Here is a 24,818-nt window from a genome sequence, read left to right on the forward strand (position 1 = left end):
TAAGGTCATGCCACTGCATTTGAATCGGATACAAGTCTGGACTTTGACTAGGCCACTCCAAAACCTTAATTTTGTCTTATTAAGCCATTCAGAAGTTGACTTGCTGGTGTGTTTTGGATCGTTATCCTGCTGCAGAACCCATATGCACTTCAGCTTGATGTCACAATTTGATGGCTGAACATTGTCATTGAGGATTTTCTGTTAAAAAGCAGAATTCATGGTTCAATCAATCACAGCAACTTGTCCAGGTACTGAAGGAGCTAAGCAGCCCTAGACCAACACACCAACAACATGTTTGACTGTTGGTAGGATGTTCTTTTTCTGAATGCACTGCTGTATTTACCCCATATGTAAAGAGACACGGCGGCACGGTGGCCGACTGGTTAGAGCGTCAGCCTCACAGTTCTGAGGTGCGGGGTTCAATCCCCGTCCCCGCCTGTGTGGAGTTTGCATGTTCTCCCCGTGCCTGCGTGGGTTTTCTCCGGGCACTCCGGTTTCCTCCCACATCCCAAAAAACATGCATTCATTGGAGACTCTAAATTGCCCGTAGGCATGACTGTGAGTGCGAATGGTTGTTTGTTTCGATGTGCCCTGCGATTGGCTGGCAATCAGTTCAGGGTGTACCCCGCCTCCTGCCCGATGACAGCTGGGATAGGCTCCAGCACGCCCGCGACCCTAGTGAGGAGAAGCGGCTCAGAAAATGGATGGATGGATGTAAAGAGACACCACCTTCCAAAAAGCTCAACTTTCATCACGTCAGTCTATATAATCCCTCCCCCCCCCAAAGTCTTGGGTATCATTCAGATTTTTATTTTTGTTCAAAAGTAAGACGAGCCTTTATGTTGTTTTTGGTCAGCAGTGCTTAGGAACTCTGCCATGGATGCCATTTTTGCCCAGTCTCTTCCTTATTGTTGCGTCACCACTGACCTTAACTGAGGCAAGAAGTTAGAAGTTAGTTAGAAGTTGTCCTGAATTCCTTTGTGGCCTCCTGGATGAGTCATTGCTGTTCTCTTGGTGTAATCTTCGTAGGCCGGCCACTCCTAGGAAGGTTCACCACTGTTCCATTTTTTTCTCCATGTGGGGATAATGGTTCACTGGAATCCTAAAGCTTTCGAAATGGCTTTTGTAACCCTTTCCAGACTGATAGATGTTAATTACTTTATTTCTCAACAGTTTTGGAATTTCTTTGAATGGTGTCATTTTGTTGCAGCTTTTAAAAAATCTTTTGTCCGACTGACTTATTTTTGTCAAGACAGAGTCTGCTTGAGTGATTTCTTGACTAACCAGGTCTGGAGGTAATCAGGCTTGGGTGTGATCAGTGAAAATGAACCAAACAACAAACCAACAATAAGTCAACAATTGAATGATTAACATAGACTTCTATGCGTCAAGAGACTTGTAGACTTACATTAAATCTTTTGTGTAGGCCGAAACTAAAAGTTTTCGATCAAAAACATCCCCTCCGGTCAGGCCAGTGGTGGATTTGGGACACATTTGTCTGTAACTTGGTATTTATACTGCGATAAAAGCCACACAAATTTGTTTTCTTACCCAATATTGTATGGAGGTGAATGGTGCCAGAATTACGTCACGATGGTGTTTCGCGAACTCTCCCATAAACACGCACTAATTTGCAGCTGGTAGCTGCTCGCATGGTAATAGAAAAGCCACACAATTTCCATAATTCATTGCGACATGCCAACATTAAGTTAAAAAAGAGGTTCATCTTTATTATTAATGTGTGTTTATATTGCATGTATGTATTATTTAACATTTCATGCTTATTTATGCCACGATGTCATTATCAAACTGTGAGTGTAGGGTGTGTGTAATAAAGTGACCTCCCAGGCAGTTCAACTGGATAGTCAGCAAAGCTCTATAGAGCATTGCTTGTTAATCGTAATTGATTCTTTGCTCTGGAGTCTACACACTTGCGCACGCCAGCCATCAGTGTTCAATATGTGACATGTTATATCAGTAGTTTTATTTTGGTGAAAAAAGTATTTAGGTCCAAAACCAGAAATGCACAAAAATCTAATTCAATACGATCCTCTGGACCTTGTTGCAAAAGTTGAAAAAGTTGAAAATAAAAGCATTTAAGACATACATACACACACTTGTGGAGACAATGGTCCAGTCAGTCATGCATCGAAGGGTGCAGAAACCCTGGAATGTGAGCGCAGCATCCCCTGAGCTCTTGCTGTTCGGGTAAGCCTTCTTCAGTCCCCGCTGCCAGAGCGGAGAGAGCGAGCCACATGAGAGCTACACTGCAGTCTCTTGACTACGCCATTTAGAGGCACAACACACCAATGCACGCCAGTGTATGTATGTCAATTTCAGCTTAATTACACTTCATAAAACCAGTTTATTTCTTTACATTGTCTTGTATCGTTTTGACAGTACTGTTTTCCTTTATTAAAAATATAAAATTGTGGTGTTTTTTGGGTATTTGGAATGGGTTAATGGCCTATTCATTCATTTCAATGTGGCCAGTTGATTTGAGATGTGAGTGGTTTGAGTTACAAGTGTGGTTAGGGACCGGTTTAAACTCGTAAGTCAAGGCAGCAGTGAGTTTGCGAATGGAATCCCCCAATATGAATGTTTACATTGAATTTCACCTAGCCTACTTCCAACCGATTATTAGTTACAGAGTTTAACAACTACTGCATGGTACACGATGACATCTAGTTCAACACCCTACAAATGAATGTGTAACTATACTAATGCGATGCTTCGTATCGCTATCTTGTGCAGTATTTTGTTTGCAGATATCGTGGGCTTTACCCAGCTGTCATCATCATGCAGCGCTCAGGAGCTGGTCAAGCTGCTCAATGAACTTTTTGCTCGGTTTGACAAACTAGCTGCAGTGAGTCTAAGTATTAATAATTCTGGTTGAACATATTCGGTGTCCTGTATCGTCAGTTTTACTCTTTTCTGATATTTAATAAAGCTTTGCACATTCTGACCAATATGTATTTTTTTATTGTAATGCTGGATCCGATATTTGGCAGAATAAAATTCCTAGAACTGATTAATCGGACGATTAATAAAAAAATATATATAATGGAAAAAATTAATTATTTTTTATGTCCCTTAAAAACAATAAAGAAAGGAATTGCAGGCAGAACACTTGACTGTTTTATAATACTTTGTACTTTAGTATTTATAACTTTACAATAATGAATTTTAAGAAAGTCATAGTTAAGCTAAGCTCATGCAACGCAAAGTGTATCACTCTCTGACGAAACCCCACCCACCTTGTCAGAAATATCACCAGTTGAGGATCAAGATCCTAGGAGACTGTTACTACTGTATTTGTGGGCTGCCAGACTACAGGGAGGACCATGCTGCCTGTTCCATCATGATGGGCCTTGCCATGGTTGAGGCCATCTCGTGAGTATACAAGAGCTGAATTCCATGTTCCCAAAAGTCACTTACTGGATTTGCATGTGATGCAGGGTGGTTTGTCACATGCTTAGAGGGAAATTGATTACTCTGATGGACTAATATAGATTTTTGTTTAGCTATGAAAGAAAGTCCATTAGTTTTAGGGATCATTCGTCATATGTTTGTGTGATGATTTGCTTTTTATTGTTTCCCCATGATGCTGGTGTGGTGAAAGTATTTAACATTCATTAAATTTCATGTGCCTGTAAACAAACACTAGGTATGTGCGCGAGAAAACACAAACAGATGTTGACATGCGAGTTGGAGTGCACAGCGGTACAGTCTTGGGGGGAGTGCTTGGTCAGAAACGTTGGCAATATGACGTGTGGTCCACTGATGTCACTGTAGCCAACAAGATGGAGGCTGGAGGAATACCAGGGTAAGAACATGCATTACTTACGTGCAGTGTATTACTGTGATTGCTTTTTAAAATCTAGACTGCCATTCAGGAGACCACAGCCCTCTGCCTAGGCCGAAACTCCTAATTTGCACCTTCCTATACACCTAGATTGATGACTTAAAAAAAAAATATATATTGTTATTTCTCTTATGATGTTATTTATTTAATATCGTAAATGAAGCTTGTGAATGTACTCTACATTTATCTCTCCCGGAGTGGGAGGAAATTAAAGGTCCCATATTTACTTTTTCAAGTATATGGGATGTAATATTGTCTCTATGCTGCCTCAGTAAACATGGGAAGTATGAATATTGCCCACGCATTCCTGAGTTCCAGACGTTTCTCTGCCGAGGGGCCTGAAATCAGATCATTAGAATTTCTCGAGCTTAGCTACGTCACTAGCGAAGATCTCCGCCTACCGCTCTGCTCCCTAGCCAGTTCTGTCAACATAACAAACACTTGCTCGCACAAATGGGTCTTCTACACAGAGGCAGCCAATCAGAGGAAAGGGGATGGTCTCAGCCAAATATGGACAAAGCGGATACAAACGTGGGTCAAACAGAAGTAGCTGGCAGAGGGGCTTTTTTTTTTTTTTTTTTTGGACACATGACAAAACCAAGGTGCGGCACGGTGGCCGACTGGTTAGAGCGTCAGCCTCACAGTTCTGAGGACCCGGGTTCAATCCCCGGCCCCGCCTGTGTGGAGTTTGCATGTTCTCCCCGTGCCTGCGTGGGTTTTCTCCGGGCACTCCGGTTTCCTCCCACATCCCAAAAACATGCATGAATTGGAGACTCTAAATTGCCCGTAGGCATGACTGTGAGTGCGAATGGTTGTTTGTTCCTATGTGCCCTGCAATTGGCTGGCAACCAGTTCAGGGTGTACCCCGCCTCCTGCCCGATGACAGCTGGGATAGGCTCCAGCACGCCCGCGACCCTAGTGAGGAGAAACGGCTCAGAAAATGGATGGATGGATGGACAAAACCAAGGGTTTTTTTTTTTTATTTTTATTTTTTTTTAAATGAAACGGACACTTTTGTACTAAGTCCATGTTAGAGAGTCACTCTATGGAGGTCTAAAAAGCCAGGATATGGGACCTTCAGTGCTGGCAATTGGAATACAATTCTCTCGAATCTGTGTCTTCATGTTTGGCATCGTATTCTGGTACACATATTAGATGTGCCTTGTGGTTTGATTCAAAAAGCTTGATGACTGGATTAATTTGAAATTCTCTACAAAGGTGTGCCACTAAACACCTGACCGGTGGTTTGTTATTATTCAGGCGCGTGATAGTAGTTTTAAACACAATTGTCTGCCTAGTTAGCAGTGCTCAACTTTTCACAGTGGTTCTTAAGTACATAAGTCAACAGTAAAGGCAGACTTAATAAATGTACCACATGTGTCTGACCTATGACCCTATTCTCTCCATATATCCCCCCCCCCCACCCTCATTCATGCTTTTTGTGCGGACTAGTCGTGTCCACATCTCGCAAACCACCATGGAATGTCTTCACGGAGAGTTTGAAGTTGAACCAGGGAATGGAGGTGAGCGCTGTGACTATCTGAGGGAGAGAGGACTGGAGACCTACCTAGTCGTTGTTTCCAAAGGACCTGTGGGAAAAAACGGCATCAACAGTGTAGTAAGTAGAACCTACACATATACACAATATTAGCTACATACACACTCCTCTCCAAAAGAATTGGTGAGGCCGATTCCTTTATTTTTCACTGTTGACTGAAGTCATTTGGGTTTGACATCAAACAATGAATATGAAACAAGATGTGAACATTTGAGCTTTTCCCCCCACATATTTAGCAGACCCCTATTCCAATGAAGTTGGGAGGATGTTTAAAACATAAATCAAAACAGAACACAATGATTTGCAAAATCCTTTTCAACCTTGATTCATTTGAATACACTACAAAGACAAAGATATTTAATGTTCAACTTCAAACTGATAAACCTTTTTTTTTTTTTTTTGCCAATATTCTAGGGCTGGGCATTGTTAAGAACCTCAAGATTCAATCTGATTTTGATTTTTTTTAGGTTGCAATACGATTCTATATTGTTTTAAATGCTCCGATATCGATTCAGTAAGAAATACAAATACACAATTAAGAGTAAATTTTGACAATTTTGAAATATTTATTTTTGATGCCATGTAAAATTATGTAATATGTCACGTCAGATTTCTTAAGCAAAACAACATCTGAAAATGAACATTTGCATGTTACTTATCTGTAGGGATGTCCTGATCCATCCGATACCGATATTGCAGCCTTGAATTTTGGCCGATATCGGTCTGATCCGATATCGCAATAATCTTACATACTTTACTTATTGTGTAGAATGGAATGATAGAAATGGCTTCTTGAAGTGATATTACTCAATTAAAGAACAATAATGAGCAACAGTTGTAGGTATGACGAAAAACTGACCCATTTATTATTAACCAATGGGTTACATGGAGTAACTTTAAAAATAAGAAGGTACTACAGTTGAATAATATAAATCAAAATTATATTAGGAAATTCTGAAAAATAACTTCAATAAAAGCAGTAACAAAAATATATATTTAAATTTCAACATAACCACCGCTGAACTTCAACAAGCATATTCTACATTTGAATAGATTAAATAGAAGACCATGGAAAATAATCTCACTAAATAAAAAATACAATTTACACTTTTAAAGTGAAAAATAGGGGGCAAGGTGGCCGACTGGTTAGCACATCTGCCTCACAGTTCTGAGGTCCCGGTTTCAAATCCGGCCTCGCCTGTGTGGAGTTTGCATGTTCTCCCTGTGCCTGCGTGGGTTTTCTGCGGGTACTCCGCTTTCCTCCCACATCCCAAAAACATGCATGGTAGGTTAATAGAAAACTCTAAATTGCCCGTAGGTGTGAATGTGAGTGCGAATGGTTGCTTGTTTGTATGTGCCCTGCGATTGGCTGGCAACCGGTTCAGGGTGTACCCCGCCTCTCCCCCACAGTCTTTGTGGCTTCCGTGCAGGGCTATATACTGTAGTCTGCAGATCATTTGACGCTAATTTTCCCTCGTTAGAAATTAAATGAAAAGTTATAGTTACATATGGGTTAGTCACTATGGAAGTCCAACCATCACATGTAAGTGCCTCTCTTTCTGTAGACCTTAAGGACTCCAAAACCGCAACATGTTGTCAGGTTCAAGACACCTAAAACACAAGACAGACACAGAGGTAGTTCAGTTTTCAGACTTGCAAGGAGAAACGGACAAGAGTTTACTTAGTTACAATCTCCAACCATTTCTGAGTTCACTCTGCCGGATCCTCTCTTTTTATTACTTTAGGGCAGTTCCCTTGTTACATATGAGTTACAACGTCAAAAAGGTGGGGGCATACATGCTTGTTGCAACTCATGTGAACAGCACATAACACTCTTTGTTGTGGTTGAGACAGTAGAAGAAATATATACTTCTTATCAAGACACAGGAAACTCCTCGGCTCAAGTTTGTCCTTGCACCTGCAAGCACATGACTCATCCTGTGGGAGAAAGCCTTGCACGCAGCGATAAAACATTTCTCTAACTAGAAGCAAGCAGAAAAGCACAACACATGATAACTTATTTACATTTTTCCATCATTTCCCTCCTGTTTATCATGTTTTTTGCTCATGTTTCACATCACTTATTTAGCAGCCGCTTCTTCTGATTTTTGGCTGTAAGATCATTATCATGAACACAAGACATGAAATGCTTTATTTGATCTCCTCAGCTGAATCAAATAATGTCCCGATCTCCATTTCTTTATCATCATCGTCATCAGAACTATCCTGGTTCTGTTTTGTTAGAAGGGGGTACATTTGTTCTGCACGATTGCTCATAGGTTGGATTGCGGTGGTGATTAATCTATTCAGAAGTGCTCGTAAACATGCAATACAGGAACATCCACACAATGTCAGTATTGCAGCAAATACTGCTATTGATATTAAAATTGATGAGACCAACATCTTATACTTGCCAAACACTTTCATCCATTCGTCCCACATGGATGTGCGGTTGAGGGTGCGCAGGCCATCAATGGCCCTGGTCAGGCTGCCATCTGCTGCGGTGCGTACAGCACTGTTCTGCACACACTCCTCCTCTCTCCGCAAGCAACATATCTAGTGCAATTCTGTTCTGAAATGACATTAAAGATGTGGCTGCCAGTTGTTCATGTACGGCCTCAAAACCGTCTTGTCCAATTTCCCAAACGCTGTACATTGTAGTGGATGTAGTTTATTCGGTCTATGTTTTTATTGGTTGTACACCACCAACAGATTGTAGATTCAAACCCTGATGCTACTTGATCTACTAATTTGTATTCATCAGGTACCCCTCTTGGAATTCCAATTGCATCTATGTAAGTTGGATCTGCCTGGGAGAAGGTTTTGATATATGTTTAGCAGAAGGTACCTCTGGCCTTGGGTGTTATCAAAAAAGGGAGTCATCCTAAGAACATCATTCTTCAATAATCTACCTTGAGTACTATAAAGCATCAGAAAAGGGAGTCATCCTAAAATGTGGGCACCCCTCTGGCCTTGGATGTTTTGGAAATGAAACTTAATTGTTAAAGAAATGAACATAGCTTCATGAGTACAAATAGAACAATCCAACAATTCCCCTGTTTACATAGTGGAACTATGTAACATACCCTAAGCAGTACTACACTATGTGGAATGCTATAAGAGGATATATAAACAATGTAGTCATGAGCTAAGCATTCTTCATAAGGCACTACTACTCTTAAGACAGGCCAAAAACCTCCCCATATATTGATTTGAGGAGGGAAGAAGACAAGTCCCGTAACATGCTAAGAGAAAAGACACTATATTCTTCATCAATAATTCATCCATCTGGACACGACGTCGTCTTGTGTGAGCAGAACTTCAGGAGTAGGAGCTCCTTCGGAGGTCATCAACATCTGTGATTCTGGCTGGATCATATTCTTTCCCGTGACCATCTTGACACACAGTGTCCTCGTACATGGAATAATACAGCATCCGAAAAGCAATAACAAAGTAACAGCAGTAACAATTATGTCAAGGGCCATGCGGTATAATGTCTTTACATAACGCCTTCACTACTGTTAGTGCGTCGGGATGTTTTGTGGGGAACAGCTCTAGCCATTTAGAAAATGCATCAACGATGACCAAACAATACCTTTTCCCTTCACTTTGGTTTAATTCAATAAAGTCCATGTGAATTATTTGAAAAGGGTATTGAGGTGCAGGAAATTTTCCTCTCCTGGCCCTCAAATTGCCTTGTGGATTATGCCTAGCACAAATCATACATGCTCTACAAAAGTTTATTTTTTATTTTTATTTTTTATAAGAATTAAAACCATAAGTTGTATAATATTGATTTATCTGTCTTACCATCCCTCCTGTTGAGACATGTGTTGAACCATGGCTCAATACTGCTGCCCATTTATATAAGTTTTTTGGTAAGACAGATTTACCTTTAGGACAATTTTTACATTATTTTTTAACCATTGTTCTTTTTCTTTTAGTGGGCTTTGTTCTTGCATTTCTTTCAGAACTTCATTGTCTAGTTCCTTATTATTTTCTAGATTTAGTATTTGCTCTTCCCCTTGTGCTCCAAAGAGATGCTGTCTGTTCCGGCTGTATGTGCAGTGCATTTGCATATTGCTAGTTTTTGTTTTAATTTTATAAACGCTTTTTCTGCTTCCTCATTCCACTGTAATGGTGATGTCATCTTTAGGTCTTCACTGTACATGAGTCTGTTTAAAGGTGCAGTTATTTCTGCATAATTGGGCACCCATGTCCTACAGTAATTTGTTAGTCGCAAAAATGACATCTGTTTTTTTTTGTTTTTTTTGTTAGTTGTTTGGGAGCTTGGAAGATAGCTGTCTTTCTATCTTCTATTATTGTTCTTACTTCTTTACTCAAATTGTGGCCTAAATATTTAATTTGTTCTTTGCAGAATTGGAGCTTATTTTTGCTCACTTTATGTCCCTCGTCTGCCAAGCGTTTTAGGAGAGCCAAAGTATCACTTTCACAGGTACGTTTGTCTGGGGAGGCCAGTAATATGTCATCTACGTAGAGTAGGATTTGACTTTCCCCAGGGGTTTGGAATTTTGCCATACTGGCACTCATAACCTGTGAATAGATAGTTGGGCTTTCACAATATTTTTTGGTCGTATTTGTACAGGTAATGTTCTTTTCACTCGCCCTACATCAGTGGCGCCTTTTGACCACAATGTTATAGGCAAATCTTTAAGTATTATATCTTCCTCCTCGGTCAGGAGAATATGTCATTCTGGGCTTTTATGTAGGTGGACTCCAATTTTGATTCTTACGCACCAGAAGAGTGCTTTTCTGGTGAGACCTCAGTTTGCACTGGTCCATGTATTTACTTATGTAGCTACCCAATCTGTAGCTTTTCGCCCTCTTCCACCATTTTTGAAAGATCTTTCCACTCACTGTGGTAGTCTTTGTAAAGTGATACATGTGGTGGTGTCCATTCTTTATGTAATGCCTTTGCTTCCGGACTTAGCGTTACTCCGGCTACGGAGGTGCTTTCCGCGTCCAAATCGACATATGTAATTGTGATTTTTTTTGTGGTGTTTTCCTAAGTTTGTTTTCATACTTAGCGTCTGGTCCTGGTCTGGTCTTGTACCACATTGTCACATGTAAGTTGTCGGGTGTCATTCTATCTTGTGCGACTGTGATGGCTTTTCGCCCCTCTGTTAGGAGGGCTGAGCCTGTCTCACATGGAAGTACATTCAACACATCCAGTGAGTAATAGTACAATGGCAAACCTATTCCTTGTATTACGTCACACAGAAAGGTTATAGGTTTGCCATTTACTAATAACGTCACTTCTGGTCTGTCTGTTTGCATAGTCAGTATTTCCTGAAGATTTAGAATTTCTTCAGTACCGTCATATTTTAAAGTCAGTTCCATTTCCCCTTCATCTCGGTCTAGTCATGCATTTGTAGTTTTTCTGTCTGGACAGTCTCTTGATATGTGTCCTTCCTTTCCACAACACCAACACTCCATTCTGTTCTGTCTGAATCCTCCTCTACCCTTTCATCTAAAACCTCCTCTCTGCATTCCTCTACCTCTTTGTCCTCTTCTTCTCCCTCTGTTGTTTTGATAAAACACTTCCTCATTACTGTCTATGTGGAAAGTATCAATTCTTCCCCCTTTGAACTTTCTTTTTTCCTTTATAACTTTTTCAGCATGGAGAGCATGGTTTACGTACTCTTCCATGGTTCCTGTAGACAAACCAATGTAATGTAATGTCTACCCACATGCGAATTCCTTCTCTGCTCCCTGCATGGAGTGCATTTTTTAGTTGTTGTCTGAAAGGCCCTTGATCATCGATGTGCCCTTCTTTTGTCATTCTTTTTTGGTTATTTTTATTTTTATTGAGTCTTTTAACGGTGTTAGGTTTTGAGTATTTAACCTTCCGCTGAAGTTATGGTTTTTTATCCATTTATCAAGGTGTTTTATTTTTTCAGGATTCTTTGTTTCAATTATTTTCCAATCTTTACATTGTAAGTCTTCCCTACCTCCTTTTTTACTTGACCCGTTTCCCGTTTTGTAGAATTTTGGTTCAGTGCACGCAGTGATAAAACATTTCTCTAACTAGAAGCAAGCAGAAAAGCACAACACATGATAACTTATTTACATTTTTCCATCACATGTTTTCACATTTGTATTGTGGTTCGAATGTCTTTTGTCCATTTCCTGTGTTGCGGATTTACAGGGGAATCCGAATCGTTTGGGCTCACCCAAACGTCAGATTTCAAAGTAGAAGTCGCTCGCTTGCCGACGCAGCCGCTGCTGCACTGTTTTCAGGATTCCCACATAGTTTCCAGACAGGACATGCCCCATTGCAACATGATTGGCTCCTGCATCGCAGAAAGGGCATGCTACGCAGATGTAACGAGATGACCATGCCAAACATGTATCGCATTTGTACAAAATAAAAACAAAGCAGTTTGTTATGGTTAGGTTAAGGGCAAGGGTTGGGGCTAAAGGCGGTTTAGGATGGGTTAAGGTTTGGGTTAGGGTGGGTTAGGGTTACGTGGGAACAAGGTTATTATAGTAAATGAAAACGAATGGAATAACTAAAACTAAAATTGAAAAAAAAAAAAGTTAACTGACTGAAATGACATTTTACCTTTGCAAAACTTACTAAAACTAATAATTATAGTGAAAATGTCCTTCGTTTGAATCTTTGTCAGTTAATTTCATACGTAAGCTTTTGCCGTTGATTTTAAATATTTATTTCGGGTAAATGCATGGATACAGAACGTATACGGAAGGAAGGTCGAAGAGTCCTTTGGGAACTGTAGTTCGCTTACTGTGTGCCACCTAGAAGTGACGTCATCGGGCAGCGCCATAGTATTGGTGGCTCGCCATACCAAGCGCAAGTTTTGCCACGAACCTAGCTTTTACGTCCAAGCTGTTTTTGTTGCTACGTGTTGCCAATGGAAAAGGTTAAGATGGGTACCGACTAGCTAGTGCCTTCACGGAACCCGCACGTCGGTTCTTGGTCTTTTGGGGAAAATTCAGAGAAACTGACAACTGCAGAGATTCTCAAAATGCCGCTGTTTGCCGCCACAAACGGCAGATGTGAAAGCAGACAAGGAGGTTGTCTCGCTGACACAGCAGATGATTGAACAACAGGACATTTTCACAGCGCGACTTGATCAACAGCAGGAAAAATCAAAAAGTTCTTTGTCACAATAATCACGGAAACAACAACAAAACCGACTGGATGCACTTTTACTGGAGATATGGCAGGTTAAGTCAAGCTTGCTTGCTATCAATCTGTCTATCTGACAGTCACAAATATGGAAGTCCACTTGAGAAGTTTGCAATTTAGCAACAAGGGAAAGAAAACATGCAAATAAGAACTTTAGTTAATTTTTTTTCGGCAAGTTAAACATATAAAGACATATTTTTAAAAAGGCCATACTACAGCATGTGTCTCCTGAATGGTTTTACTGTACCTTGTGATACATTTAATCTAACCTTAGAAGCAGTATTTATGCACTGCACTTATTGCACTTCAAATTTTGTGGACTGTTATTGAGTATTTGATTTGTGGATGGTTGGTCATCGGTTAGAAAGTTGTTGTTGTTGTTGTTTTTTTTAAATGGTATTTTTTGTTGCGTTTTTTATTACGCAATACTTAGTGTGATCCTTTTTTCATCTCAAACTTGAAAAATATTCTGAATTTAAAAAAACGGGAACGTGTTTAAAATGAGTGAATATTTGCAACAACAAAAACTGTAGGTTGGAAAGGTTTTTGTCTTCTGTTTTTACACATCATCACAACTTCATTGAAATTGGGGTTTTGTACTTCTTCATCTGATCCACAACTTAGAACAGGATTGTCAAACCTATGGCCCGCGGGCCAGAACCGGCCCGTCAGGCTGTAAAAGTAAATTTTGTTGCAAATTTTGTCCACTGGAGGGTGCACTGACAACACTTAAATGACATTGATGCACTTGTGAAAGCCAAACGATGCCAAGTTTCAGGAGCGCACTAATATAAAATGGTGTTGCCATGTTCACACTACAACCCTGTGAAAATAAATTCCTCCTGTAGAACTGTTTTAAGACATTGAATATTACAACGTTTCAGTCAAAAGCTTCACTTCAAAAGAGGTTGGTTTGTTGGAATCTTTTTTTTTTTTTTTTTTTTCCCCATACACTGACTGCCACAGCTTAAATTTTTTATATATACATTTACAAAGGATGCATAACTGAATGGTGCACGCTCACGGATTCATAATACTGTTTAAATATTTGGTTAAAAATGTCAGACTCCTCATGATTTGCAACAAAATTTGGAACAAGATAATAATGAATAAATGTGAATATTTTCCGAAAGTACTTTTAGTCATTAGCACAACAATAATGGGGAAAATTTTGAATAGTTGTTATTTATGTTTTTTTTAAGCCTAAAACATTGTGGTCCGGCCCGGCTGAGATCTAATTGGGGTGAATGTGGTCCGCGAACTAAAATGAGTTTGACACCCCTGACTTTGAAGATAGCACCTTTTTGTTTAAATCCACTTGTTTTTAACGTGAGCAAACGTTTAGGAACGTGACTGACAGGTGTGTTTTGTTCTCCAGGTGTGTCGGTTTACATTGGCTGTTCAAACAATAAAGAGCTTTGAATGTCTCTCTTCACTTTCAGACTTGGGTTTTTTTACCTGTGAAGGCTTAAATTATTGGAGAAAGAAGTATCTGTGGGTGAATAAACAGAAGTTATGAATAAGAGAGAAGCACAATCGAAGACATTGCACAAACACTGGCCATAGTGTTGCACCAAGTACTGATGCCAGTACCTTACCGAGGTATTTTGAGGTAAAAAAAAAAATATATAGCACGGTACCAGTACTTTTAGTACCGTTAGTTTAAAAAAGAATAATTATAAACTTACACGACAGCGCTCAATTCATACGGTGTCTTCAAGGCCAGTACCCAAAAAGCCGACAGTCAGCCAATGACCGCTTATTTTACGACGAAGTTGTGTGCGTGCGTCTGTGTGGGAGCCGGGAGAATGAAATGGCTTCAAACGGCCGACTAGCTCCTGCAGACACGTTACCATGCCGTAGCCTTAGCCACCAGCCATCAGGCTACCAACGTAGCACAGGTGCGTGCTGCACGGAAGCCCAGCTTGTATGAATAAAATCAAGTATGTATGAATATAGAAATATTTAATATAGTCATAGAAAAAATATTGGACCCCTTGTTTCTTCATTTTCTTGTTCATTTTTAATGCCAGGTGCAACTAAAGGTAGCTTTGTTTGGACATGGTTTTCTTGATAATAACCAAAATTAATAATACAATGAAGCTTTTGTATTCTTCAGGTAAAATGCCTTTAGTGGTACTAGGTATTATAATGAACAAGGAATTGAAGAAACAACAGTGGTCTAATATTGTTTTCATGGGTGTATATATCATATATACACTGTATATAGATGTACAATTTTATAGACATACAAACACACACACATTCATCATACACTATACAGTATATGATAATGGAGGTATAATGTTAAGAATGAGCTAATTCCATTGTTACTTTTCAAGTTTATCGTAATGGTTTGAATTAATTAAAAAAAAAAAGATAAAAGTATTTGAAGTTGTTTTGTCAGTTTTCATTCCACTGCTTTGAATGATGTTTTAGATTTTCGCCGTGGTATCATTTCAGTACCGGTATCGAGGTACTTTATGCACGCATTTATCGAAGACCGAATTTTGGTATCGTGACACCACTAGGCCGTTGTCAATAGAACTATTTGCAACACTATTGGAGAAGAATGCAAACGTTCGGTGCTGTCAATGCGTCAAATGCTTAATGTAGTTATTGCAATCGAATGATTTGTCAATGAATATATATTCATTTAATTTAACCGTTATTTCTCCAGGTAAGGCAATTGAGAACAGATTCTCATGCAGACAACAGAGGGAAACAAAGCAAAATAAAAGCAAATACAAATACATATACAGCAAACTGTGCAATGTGATATATGATAGATATTACATTACATCATAGCATGGTGAATAAAAGGTTCATAACAGGCTAAAAACCGGTTCAGCGATCATATACAATTATTAATAATAATATTAAATTATGTAGCAGATGCAGATTTAAGTACGTGGAAATAAAGGGTGAAATGTCAGTGTTGTGTCTTACAGTATATTCATCTTTGACGTCGAACCCAAATGTTTTCAGCAAAAATAAAGGAATTGGCATCACTGCTCCAGTACTTTTGCAGCTGAGAGTATCTGATACACTACAGTGTTTCCGAAATTACTTTTAGATTAGACCAGACTCTTACACAAATTTACCCTTTCGCCTACGGTTTACAGTGTTAATTCTTCCCCCCCCCCCGTTTGTTTTCCATTAGAAACTATCTGTAACTTCGTCTGATGGAAACTCCCCCCTGCTGATTAACACCACCGAGTGTAATGGTAGCATGAGCACAGCCTGCACCACACCAGAGGAACCTGAAGAACTGGACACAAGGGTAAATAGTCCTAATCGCTCAGCTCAGAATACAGATGACAGACTTTTAAAAAGAAACACTAGTCTGCAGTTGGGAGTCCCATACTGTATTTTACAATATATTGAAATCATAGACACAACTGTAGAACAACAGGCTTCAATGAGAAAATTAGACTTAAAATCTAAAAAAAATATCTAAATGTGAATTCATTTAAAATCATTGTATTCTCATCATATTCTGTGATGTTTGTAGTATGACCATATCATGAAGCCAGATGTAATTCCGCTGGTGACGTCTTTACAAATTGTTCAGACTTTTGACTTCACCTTATGTGTTCTTTCTACTGGAGCGAAGTGTTAGATAGAAGGAATGACACGATAATGATGACAATTTGTTGAACCGTAGGTGGTAAACCCTTCTTTCCCAAATCCTCGCCGAAGGCTGCGGCTGCGGGACCTGGCGGAAAGGGTGATTGATGCCCAAGAGAACGAACAGGAGCTCAACAAACTGCTAAATGAGGCTCTGTTGGAGCGAGAGACGGTCCAAGCGTAGGTCTAAATTTTCTCACGTCTTAAAGGTTTTCTCTGTTAGTTTGTCCAGAGAGCCTAGGCAGAAATACAATGTAAAAAAAAAAAAAAAAAAAAAAAAAATGAAATGTTTTACTTTAGCTAGAATAAGAAAAAACACAATAAGTCTTGAACCACAAAGAGAAGAAAATTTAACATAACAGCAGTCCTGACTCAACCCAGACCCTTGTGTATTACTTCTTGCTGCCATCTACAGTTTGTAGTGCGGTGCATAAATAATGAATAAATGATATGCTCTTGGCAATTATGTATTTGCAACACTGTGATCCACTATGTAGCGGTTGATGTGAGTACTGAGGTTTTTTTGTCGCCTCAGTTTGAAGGGGAAGCACACAAACCGTCTCTCCCTGAGGTTTGTTGACGCAGACTTGGAGACTCGCTACTCGGTGGAGAAGGAGAAGCAGAGTGGAGCTGCCTTCTGTTGCTCCTGCGTGGTGCTGCTCTTCACTGCTGCCATGGAGGCCCTCATAGATCCCAGGTTAGTTCTTGAGGCCAGTGGCTTCACGTTTACATTATGCATACAAATAACATGCATCATGCGTTTAATGATTGCCACAGTACTAATAGTACTGTCTGGGTGTTTAATTATTCAACTTTATGAATAAAACTGGCCTTTGGATAGAACATTTCATTTGCTGAATTTTCCATTACATTCTCACCTGTTGACTGTTCACTCGCAAGATGTTTCTTTTTGTTAACAGGTTGATTGCAAACTACATCACTTTTGCAGTGGGAGAAGTCCTCCTCCTTATCCTGACAATCTGTTCATTGGCCGCCATCTTCCCCAGGGTGAGTTTAAAGACTTATTAGAGGATAAGTTTTATGCTCTGATTTAAGTGTGATTTTCTCAAGTTTTCACTCCCTGTACAGTGGAACCCGTCACTAGAACTACCTAGAGAAGCACTTAGTGTACCTTCTCTGACAATCTTAACTAATGAACGTGTTCAATATGTACGACCAAAACTCGTATGTGTGGGGTGGGAAGCCGACATGTCGCCGAGAAACGAAATGTAGTCAGTCAAAGAAGCGACCTTACTGACAAACACGGAACCAAAATGCATGTAATTTCCTTCCTTTGCTTGGTTCTGCGTAAAAAAAAGTAGGAGTATTACCTTTATGTTATGGCTCTCATGCAGCAATGTGGTGGCACCTCCGGGTAAAGGATGCCTCTGTTCCCAAGACTCATACGTAATCTCTCCTGCAAGCAAGGAAATATTCACAGTCAGTCATTTAAGCTATTTTCTTGAATTTCAATGACAAACGTTGCAACATCAGTTTTGTTTGTTTCAAAACAGCCTCACTAATTTCTTACTTACTTCTTTGCTTTTCTGTCTTTGTCAGAGCATGGGCCTATTAATACAGAACATTTGACATAAATGTTGTCGATAAAAGGTTATTCCCACTTCCCTTGTTGTGGTTGTACATGAACACTAAACAAAAAACACTAAACTTAACTAACTAAAGAGTTAACAATGTCTCTCGATCATTTAAATATGCACTATTATATATAACCATGTCAGGAATGGTGGTACAGGCTGCAAAGTTTAAATTGAATATACCATTACCAGATCAACATTGTAAATAAGAACCTATATATGTGTGATCCGATTAGTCGAGTTATAATCGGCGACTAATCGACTATCAAAATAATTGTTTGTGGCAGCCCAAGTATAAAATAAATATGGCAAATGTATGCTGTGCAACATTATAAAATTTGATTGAGCCAAGTTTTGTCATTTTGTCACTAGTATGTAAATATTTCATAAAGCTACTACTTTCATTAAATATTATTTGCTTAAATGACAGCTTCCATGGGGTAGTAAGCTCACTGAAAATGTCGATGTGTTATTTGGCATGGAGGACCACTTTCGATTCAGACCTCCTCACCATGGAAATTGTAACGCGTTTGATATCCAGCAGAATTGATCGGCTGATCAGGCAATTCACAGCACAGTCGATAAATGACTGTGTTGACTTGAGTATAAAGTCGCTGTTAATAGTGTTCCAGGTTCTTCTGTCAGGATCAATATTGTACATCAAGTATTACAATGTCATTAGCCAGAAGTGTCTCCCAGAAGCTAAATACAACTAAGCATATGTGCTGGAATGTGTTCCTAATGTGACAGTTTATTGTATAAGAGTATCTTTTTTTTTTTTTTTTTTTTTTTTTTTTTAAACGTTAGAAGGTGAACTTATCATGTTACTTCCATGTAATTACAGTACATGATCCTTTTCACGTAATTACATGATACTAATTCTTTTTTTTTTTTAGCGTGGCAGCAATGTTCTTTCGTACACAACTGAGTTTGAGTTAAATATTTCAATGGTACCGTTTACATGACCCGGAAGTGTAGTAACAAGCATTAGTAAAGATACGTTGGCTTGTTAGCCACAACAGTCTTCCGTAACAGATGTAATGCATGAGGTCACTTACAATGACACGTCAAACACGTTAGGTCTTGTCAACGGAAACGAAGGATACATGGATTGAACACCCCTGGTACAGATGGTTGCCAAAATATTAGAACACTTAAAAAGATTGTCACAATTGGTTTATGTGTGTTTTCATCTGTTTCATTATTTATTTTATTTTTTCAGGTTTTTCCAAAGAAACTTGTTGATTTCTCAACTTGGATTGACCACACTCGTTGGGCTCGTAACACCTGGGCCATGGCAGCCATCTTCATACTTACCATGGCTGACATTGTTGATATGGTAAGATTTGTACTACATCTCTAAAAAGCTATATCTGAGTCGAGAGCTGCTTCATGAGGTGCACTTTAAACATAGGATACACTTACCTGAAATTAGGACTGCACGATATTGGAAAAAATGACATTGCGATTTTCTTTAACCTTGCAACATATATTGCGATGTTAGAAAAATACAGGATAACATACACATAACGTGAAAACCCAGCACACATTTCTCTTGTTCCCTCTCTAGAAAAACTATGTTCAGTAGAGCACAAAATATATATATATGAAGTATATTTAAATGCACTGTAGTATTGAGCAAAGTGCAGCGATACAAGAAGTTAAAATCATTTCTCTTCATGCCCAGTTATACTGTAGAGTCATTAGCACATTCCTAACACTATTCATTTGTTTATAGTCAATCTGTTATTTTACACCTATGTTTGACCTATGCATTAGTATTTCTATACGTCCTTCAATAATACCGTGTCTCTCCTTCCTGCCCCCAAGCCTAATCTGTTGTGACATACATTTCGTTAGCGACATTCTAAAGAGAGATACAGTAAATGCAGGCGTGTAATTGTTTCCTTAATAGCTATCATACAAAAAAATATATATATAACACTCTGGGCTGCTCTGTGTTTGTTGCTTGATGGGTTATAATTTACTGTAACATTGGTGCTAATCTTCTTAGCTTGTCCAACCAGGTCCCTCTGCTGGTGACGTATTAATATTACAGTTGATTGACTGCATATCAATACACCGACATTGCAAGATCCTGCGATGTGGATATTGCGCACACGTACATTAAGATGACGATGCTCAAACGATGTATTGTGCAGCCCTACCTGAAATGAATAGTTACTGAGCTCATTCCTGTCCATCTTCTAGCTGAGCTGCCTGGCTCAAGGTCCTAAATCAGTCAGCACCTCTGTGGCATCCCCTTCCTCCTCGTCCACCTGGTCTAGCCCTGAAGGTTGTCTGAACAACCCCAAATATTATAACTACATTGCTGTACTAGCGCTTATGGCCACCACCATGCTGGTTCAAGTTAGTCACATGGTCAAGCTCACACTGATGCTGCTTATCACAGTAGCTACCGGTGTGGTTAATATATACAGCTGGAGGGACATCTTTGACCGCTATGACATGGCCCGCTTTCAGGATTACAGGTGAGAAAAAAAGGTCATACTTTAGTAAATGTTGATTTCTTTGTCCATCAAAGTCGTAAACATGCCCACACATTTTGTTATGTAACAGATTTAATAACTTCATTAAATATGACGAACTGAATATTTGACGAAAGTTGTTCTTCTTTATAGGTCATATCTCGTGCCCTCCAAGTTGACCATGACAATTATGATCTTCATTATGATGGTCAGCTTTTATTATTTCTCTCGACATGTAAGTTGACATTACTTACTTTAACTGCACAGGGGCGCATGGCATACTGCATTCACTCAAACAGTCGATGGATGGATGGATGGATGGATGGATGGATGGATGGATGGATGGATCTATCTATCTATCTATCTATCTATCTATCTATCTATCTATCTATCTATCTATCTATCTATCTATCTATCTATCTATCTATCTATCTATCTATCTATCTATCTATCTATCTATCTATCTATCTATCTATCTTTCTTTCTTTCTTTCTTTCTTTCTTTCTTTCTTTCTTTCTTTCTTTCTTTCTCGCCAGTCTGTTTCTATGGGCAATTAAAAATAAAAACGATACTCCATACAGAGAGATTAACACCCAGAATTGCTTTATGGCAGACATGCTAACTAGTAAAGGTTATCTTCATTAAAGGACTCCTCTCTATTAAAAACTCTTCGCATTTGAATAATTTGAGGAAATAATAATAAAAAGGGTCACGGATGGTGCAGTGGTACACTCGCCTGACTTTGGTGTGTGCAGCGTGGGTTCAGTTCTCACTCAGTGACGGTGTGAATCTGAGTGCAAATGGTTGTGTATGTCTATATGTGCCCTGCGACTGACTGGCGACCAGTTCAGGGTGTAGTCTGCCTTTCGCCCAGTCAGCTGGGATAGGCTCCAGCGCCCTGCGACCCTGAACAGGATAAGCGGGATTGAAAATGGATGGCAAATAAAAAGGTTTAAAAGGTCATTACACATTCATTCACTAAGGAATGACAATACTTTTTAAAGAAATGTATCCCGATATATTTAACAATGTTTTTACTAATACCATGAGACCTCTGGACTCTTGTGTTGATATTTAAGACATTAGAAAGGGCTATTTTGAATCTAGTCAAAGCTTGTGATGAGTTACTGTTATTATTTGAAGGTGGAGAAGCTTGCTCGGACCCTATTCCTGTGGAAGCTTGAGGTTCATGAGCAGAAGGAGAAGGTATATGAGATGAGGCGATGGAATGAAGCGCTGGTGACCAACATGCTTCCTGAACATGTTGCTCGACACTTCCTGGGCTCAAAAAAAAGAGATGAGGTGAGGGCTTAACATCAACATAATACTGCTGTGTGGGGGGAATCCATTAGTCCTTCAGGTAGGGGATCATTACAAATATGTTCGATCTCGTTTTAACTTGCTGTGTGCTAGGAGTTGTACAGCCAGTCATACGATGAGATCGGAGTCATGTTTGCCTCCATCCCAAATTTCTCCGACTTCTATACGGAGGAGAGCATCAATAATGGAGGCATTGAATGCTTACGCTTCCTCAACGAGATCATCTCAGACTTTGACAGTGTAAGTTGGTGCACCAAATGTTCTTCTCTTCTCTAACAGCTGTTTAACACTATTAAGAACGACTAAGAGTAACAATCTACAGGCTAGAGTATGGTGGTAGGTGTCATGGGCTCACAGTTAAAGTGGAACTATACGCAAGATGTCAAAAGTTTTTTGGTATGTTCTAAGTGTGCATATCTCCTTTATCAATCCCATTGACTTAAATATACAATGTACAACCCCAATTCCAATGAAGTTGGGACGTTGTGTTAAACATAAATAAAAACAGAATACAATGATTTGCAAATCATGTTCAACCTATCTTTAATTGGATACACTACAAAGACAAGATATTTAATGTCAAACTGATAAACTTGATTGTGTTTACCAAATAATCATTAACTTAGAATTTTATGGCTGCAACACGTTCCAAAAAAAGCTAATGGCAAATGGCGTTTGCTTTGCATAGTAGAGTTTCAAGTTGCACTTGATGTAGCGCCGAACTGTATTTACTGACATTGGTTTTCTGAAGTGTTCCTGAGCCCATGTGGTGATATCCTTTACACATTGATGTCGATTTTTGATGCAGTGCCGCCTGAGGGATCGAAGGTCACGGGCATTCAATGTTGCTTTTCGGCCTTGCCGCTTACATGCAGTGATTTCTCCAGATTATCTGAACCTTTTGATGATATTATGGGCCGTAGATGATGACATCCCTAAATTCCTTGCAATTGTACATTGAGGAACATTGTTCTTAAACTGTTGGACTATTTTCTCCCGCACTTGTTCACAAAGAGGTGAACCTCGCCCCATCTTTGCCTGTGAATGACTGAGCAATTCAGGGAAGCTCCTTTTATACCCAGTCATGGCACCCACCTGTTCCCAATTAGCCTGTTCACCTGTGGGATGTTCCAAACAGGTGTTTGATGAGCATTCCTCAACTTTCTCAGTCTTTTTTTTGTTTCCACCTGTCCCAGCTTTTTTGGAACATGTTCCAGCCATAAAATTCTAAGCTAATGATTATTTTCTAAAAACAATACATTTTATCAATTTGAAGATTAAAGATCTTGTCTTTGTAGTGTATTCAATTAAATATAGGTTGAACATGATTTGCAAATCATTGTATGCTGTTTTTAGTTATGTTTAACACAACGTCCCAACTTCATTGGAATTGGGGTTGCATTTATTCTAGAAAATATGTTCAAAACATCGCATCTACTCGCTTACGTGGTCGGCCATTTGTAGGTCTTTTCACTCTTGCGAGAGTGTGAATTTGCTAGAAAAAAAAAACTAACCTGAAAAAAACATTCAGTTAGTAAATATTCAGCAAGGACAAGGTACATACTGTATTCGTTTTCATTACAAGTACAAAAGCTACATAATAAATCTTGATAATAACGTCATCATCTACATCTACTTACCGAGTCGTGAGCAGAACTGGATTTCTTTTTGCGGGTGTCTTCTTATCAAGAATTTTAAGTACAACGCTTTTACTCTTCGTTACATTGATGTAACCTTCTGATGGCCGCTGCATGTTTTCCAGCTCAGGCATGTTGTGCGCAGGAGCGAATGGTAAAATCCATTGCACTCTAAGTCAGTGAGCCGACACAGTTCAATAGCACACTGTATTAGCAGGTAACGAACTACTTCTGGTCTGTAGCTGAACATAATTTTGTCCAACATGGCACCGCCCTTACGTTGAATTATTTAATTACATTTTGATTCTACAAACACAGTATTAATCAGTATTTTGACTAGTGCTGGCACATACTATGTATTCTTGCAAAAAGAAAAAAGGGGGTTTAGTTCTCCTTTAGTAAGCTTCAGCGATTGTATACAGTGAAGCCCAAAATTATTCATACGCTAGCGAAGTTGGGAGTTAATGTTTATTTATGCATCAATGTTAATTTGTTGAACAACATTTTTCAGCTGGAAAGAAAGTGCCAAGACACTGTAAGACGTTGTGGTAAAAGGTATTAATAGAAATTTTTATTGTGTTTTGTACATTTTAACAAAAAGTCCCATATCCAAAATTACTGTATTCATGGCATCAGTACAGGCATATTGAATGTTCAAAATGTATAGTTGAATAGGTTTGAAGATTGAAGTTGAAAATAATGTAAGCATTGTAATTTAAATATAAAAATGAAAAACCCAAAAGAATCACATTGTCTACTATGCCTATACAATATAATTTTTTTTCTGACATTCATATTGGAGTAGACTAATTTTTTTCATTACAGTGAAATGTGTATTGCAAAGAAGCAACAAGCGGCAGTTTAGTGTGATGTGGGAATGCTAAGGAGTAATAACAATAATAATAATAATAATAATAATAATAATAATGTGTACTTCAACACCGATGTAAAGTTTAAAACAATTAACGTAATGTAGACACTGAAACTGTAACACAATGAATAAGTAGGGTTCAAATTGTTTATTGTGGTGTGCAACAACACAGACAAATTAGAATTAGCAAGGCATCAACTTCATGCATCTAACATGTACACAATAGTAACCCCAAGTTACATACAGTAAATCACATGTGTATTCAATAATTAAATAACTGAACACAATCTATAATTCCTAACCTGGGTCCTGTGGCGCACTACTGTACCTTGAGAGAACGTAAGGAAATAATCCATTTTCACTGAATTTGTCAGAATATTTTTATCACTTTCAAATATATCTGTTTATTGATCAATGCCAGCTAGCCTTCTTGTTAGAGGGTTTGGGTCTATCGACTGGAAATGAATCCATCATATATTTACAATCTCTTTATTTTCCATATAAATGTCTCTATAGTAGTCAGAACCCACTTTGTTCACAAATTGCGGATGACACTATCATTACTGGTCATGGGGCTTCAAAAAAGGAAAATAAATGGCACCTACTTCGGGTCATTCAGTTCAATTATGGTTATTACCGGGTTAGTGTTTCGTGTTGCTGTGTTTGATATGCCTAATCT

General features: G+C 38.9%; 1 protein-coding gene across 3 annotated transcripts in view; it reads left to right on the forward strand.

Moving 5' to 3' along the window:
* adcy3a (adenylate cyclase 3a) overlaps window positions 1-24,818 on the forward strand; it is a 58,419-nt gene that overhangs the window by 15,586 nt on the left and 18,015 nt on the right. For all 3 annotated transcript variants that reach the window (XM_061776304.1, XM_061776305.1, XM_061776306.1), the window contains 13 exons: window positions 2,755-2,866; window positions 3,266-3,393; window positions 3,668-3,826; window positions 5,318-5,483; window positions 15,761-15,880; window positions 16,265-16,407; window positions 16,763-16,924; window positions 17,148-17,235; window positions 19,045-19,161; window positions 20,034-20,314; window positions 20,465-20,546; window positions 21,455-21,613; window positions 21,725-21,871. In XM_061776304.1, coding sequence (XP_061632288.1) covers window positions 2,755-2,866; window positions 3,266-3,393; window positions 3,668-3,826; window positions 5,318-5,483; window positions 15,761-15,880; window positions 16,265-16,407; window positions 16,763-16,924; window positions 17,148-17,235; window positions 19,045-19,161; window positions 20,034-20,314; window positions 20,465-20,546; window positions 21,455-21,613; window positions 21,725-21,871 — 1,864 coding nt within the window. The remainder of the gene's footprint in view (window positions 1-2,754; window positions 2,867-3,265; window positions 3,394-3,667; window positions 3,827-5,317; window positions 5,484-15,760; window positions 15,881-16,264; window positions 16,408-16,762; window positions 16,925-17,147; window positions 17,236-19,044; window positions 19,162-20,033; window positions 20,315-20,464; window positions 20,547-21,454; window positions 21,614-21,724; window positions 21,872-24,818) is intronic.

This window comes from Phyllopteryx taeniolatus, chromosome 6 (genome assembly GCF_024500385.1).
Source record: "Phyllopteryx taeniolatus isolate TA_2022b chromosome 6, UOR_Ptae_1.2, whole genome shotgun sequence".
NCBI classification, from domain to species: domain Eukaryota; kingdom Metazoa; phylum Chordata; class Actinopteri; order Syngnathiformes; family Syngnathidae; genus Phyllopteryx; species Phyllopteryx taeniolatus.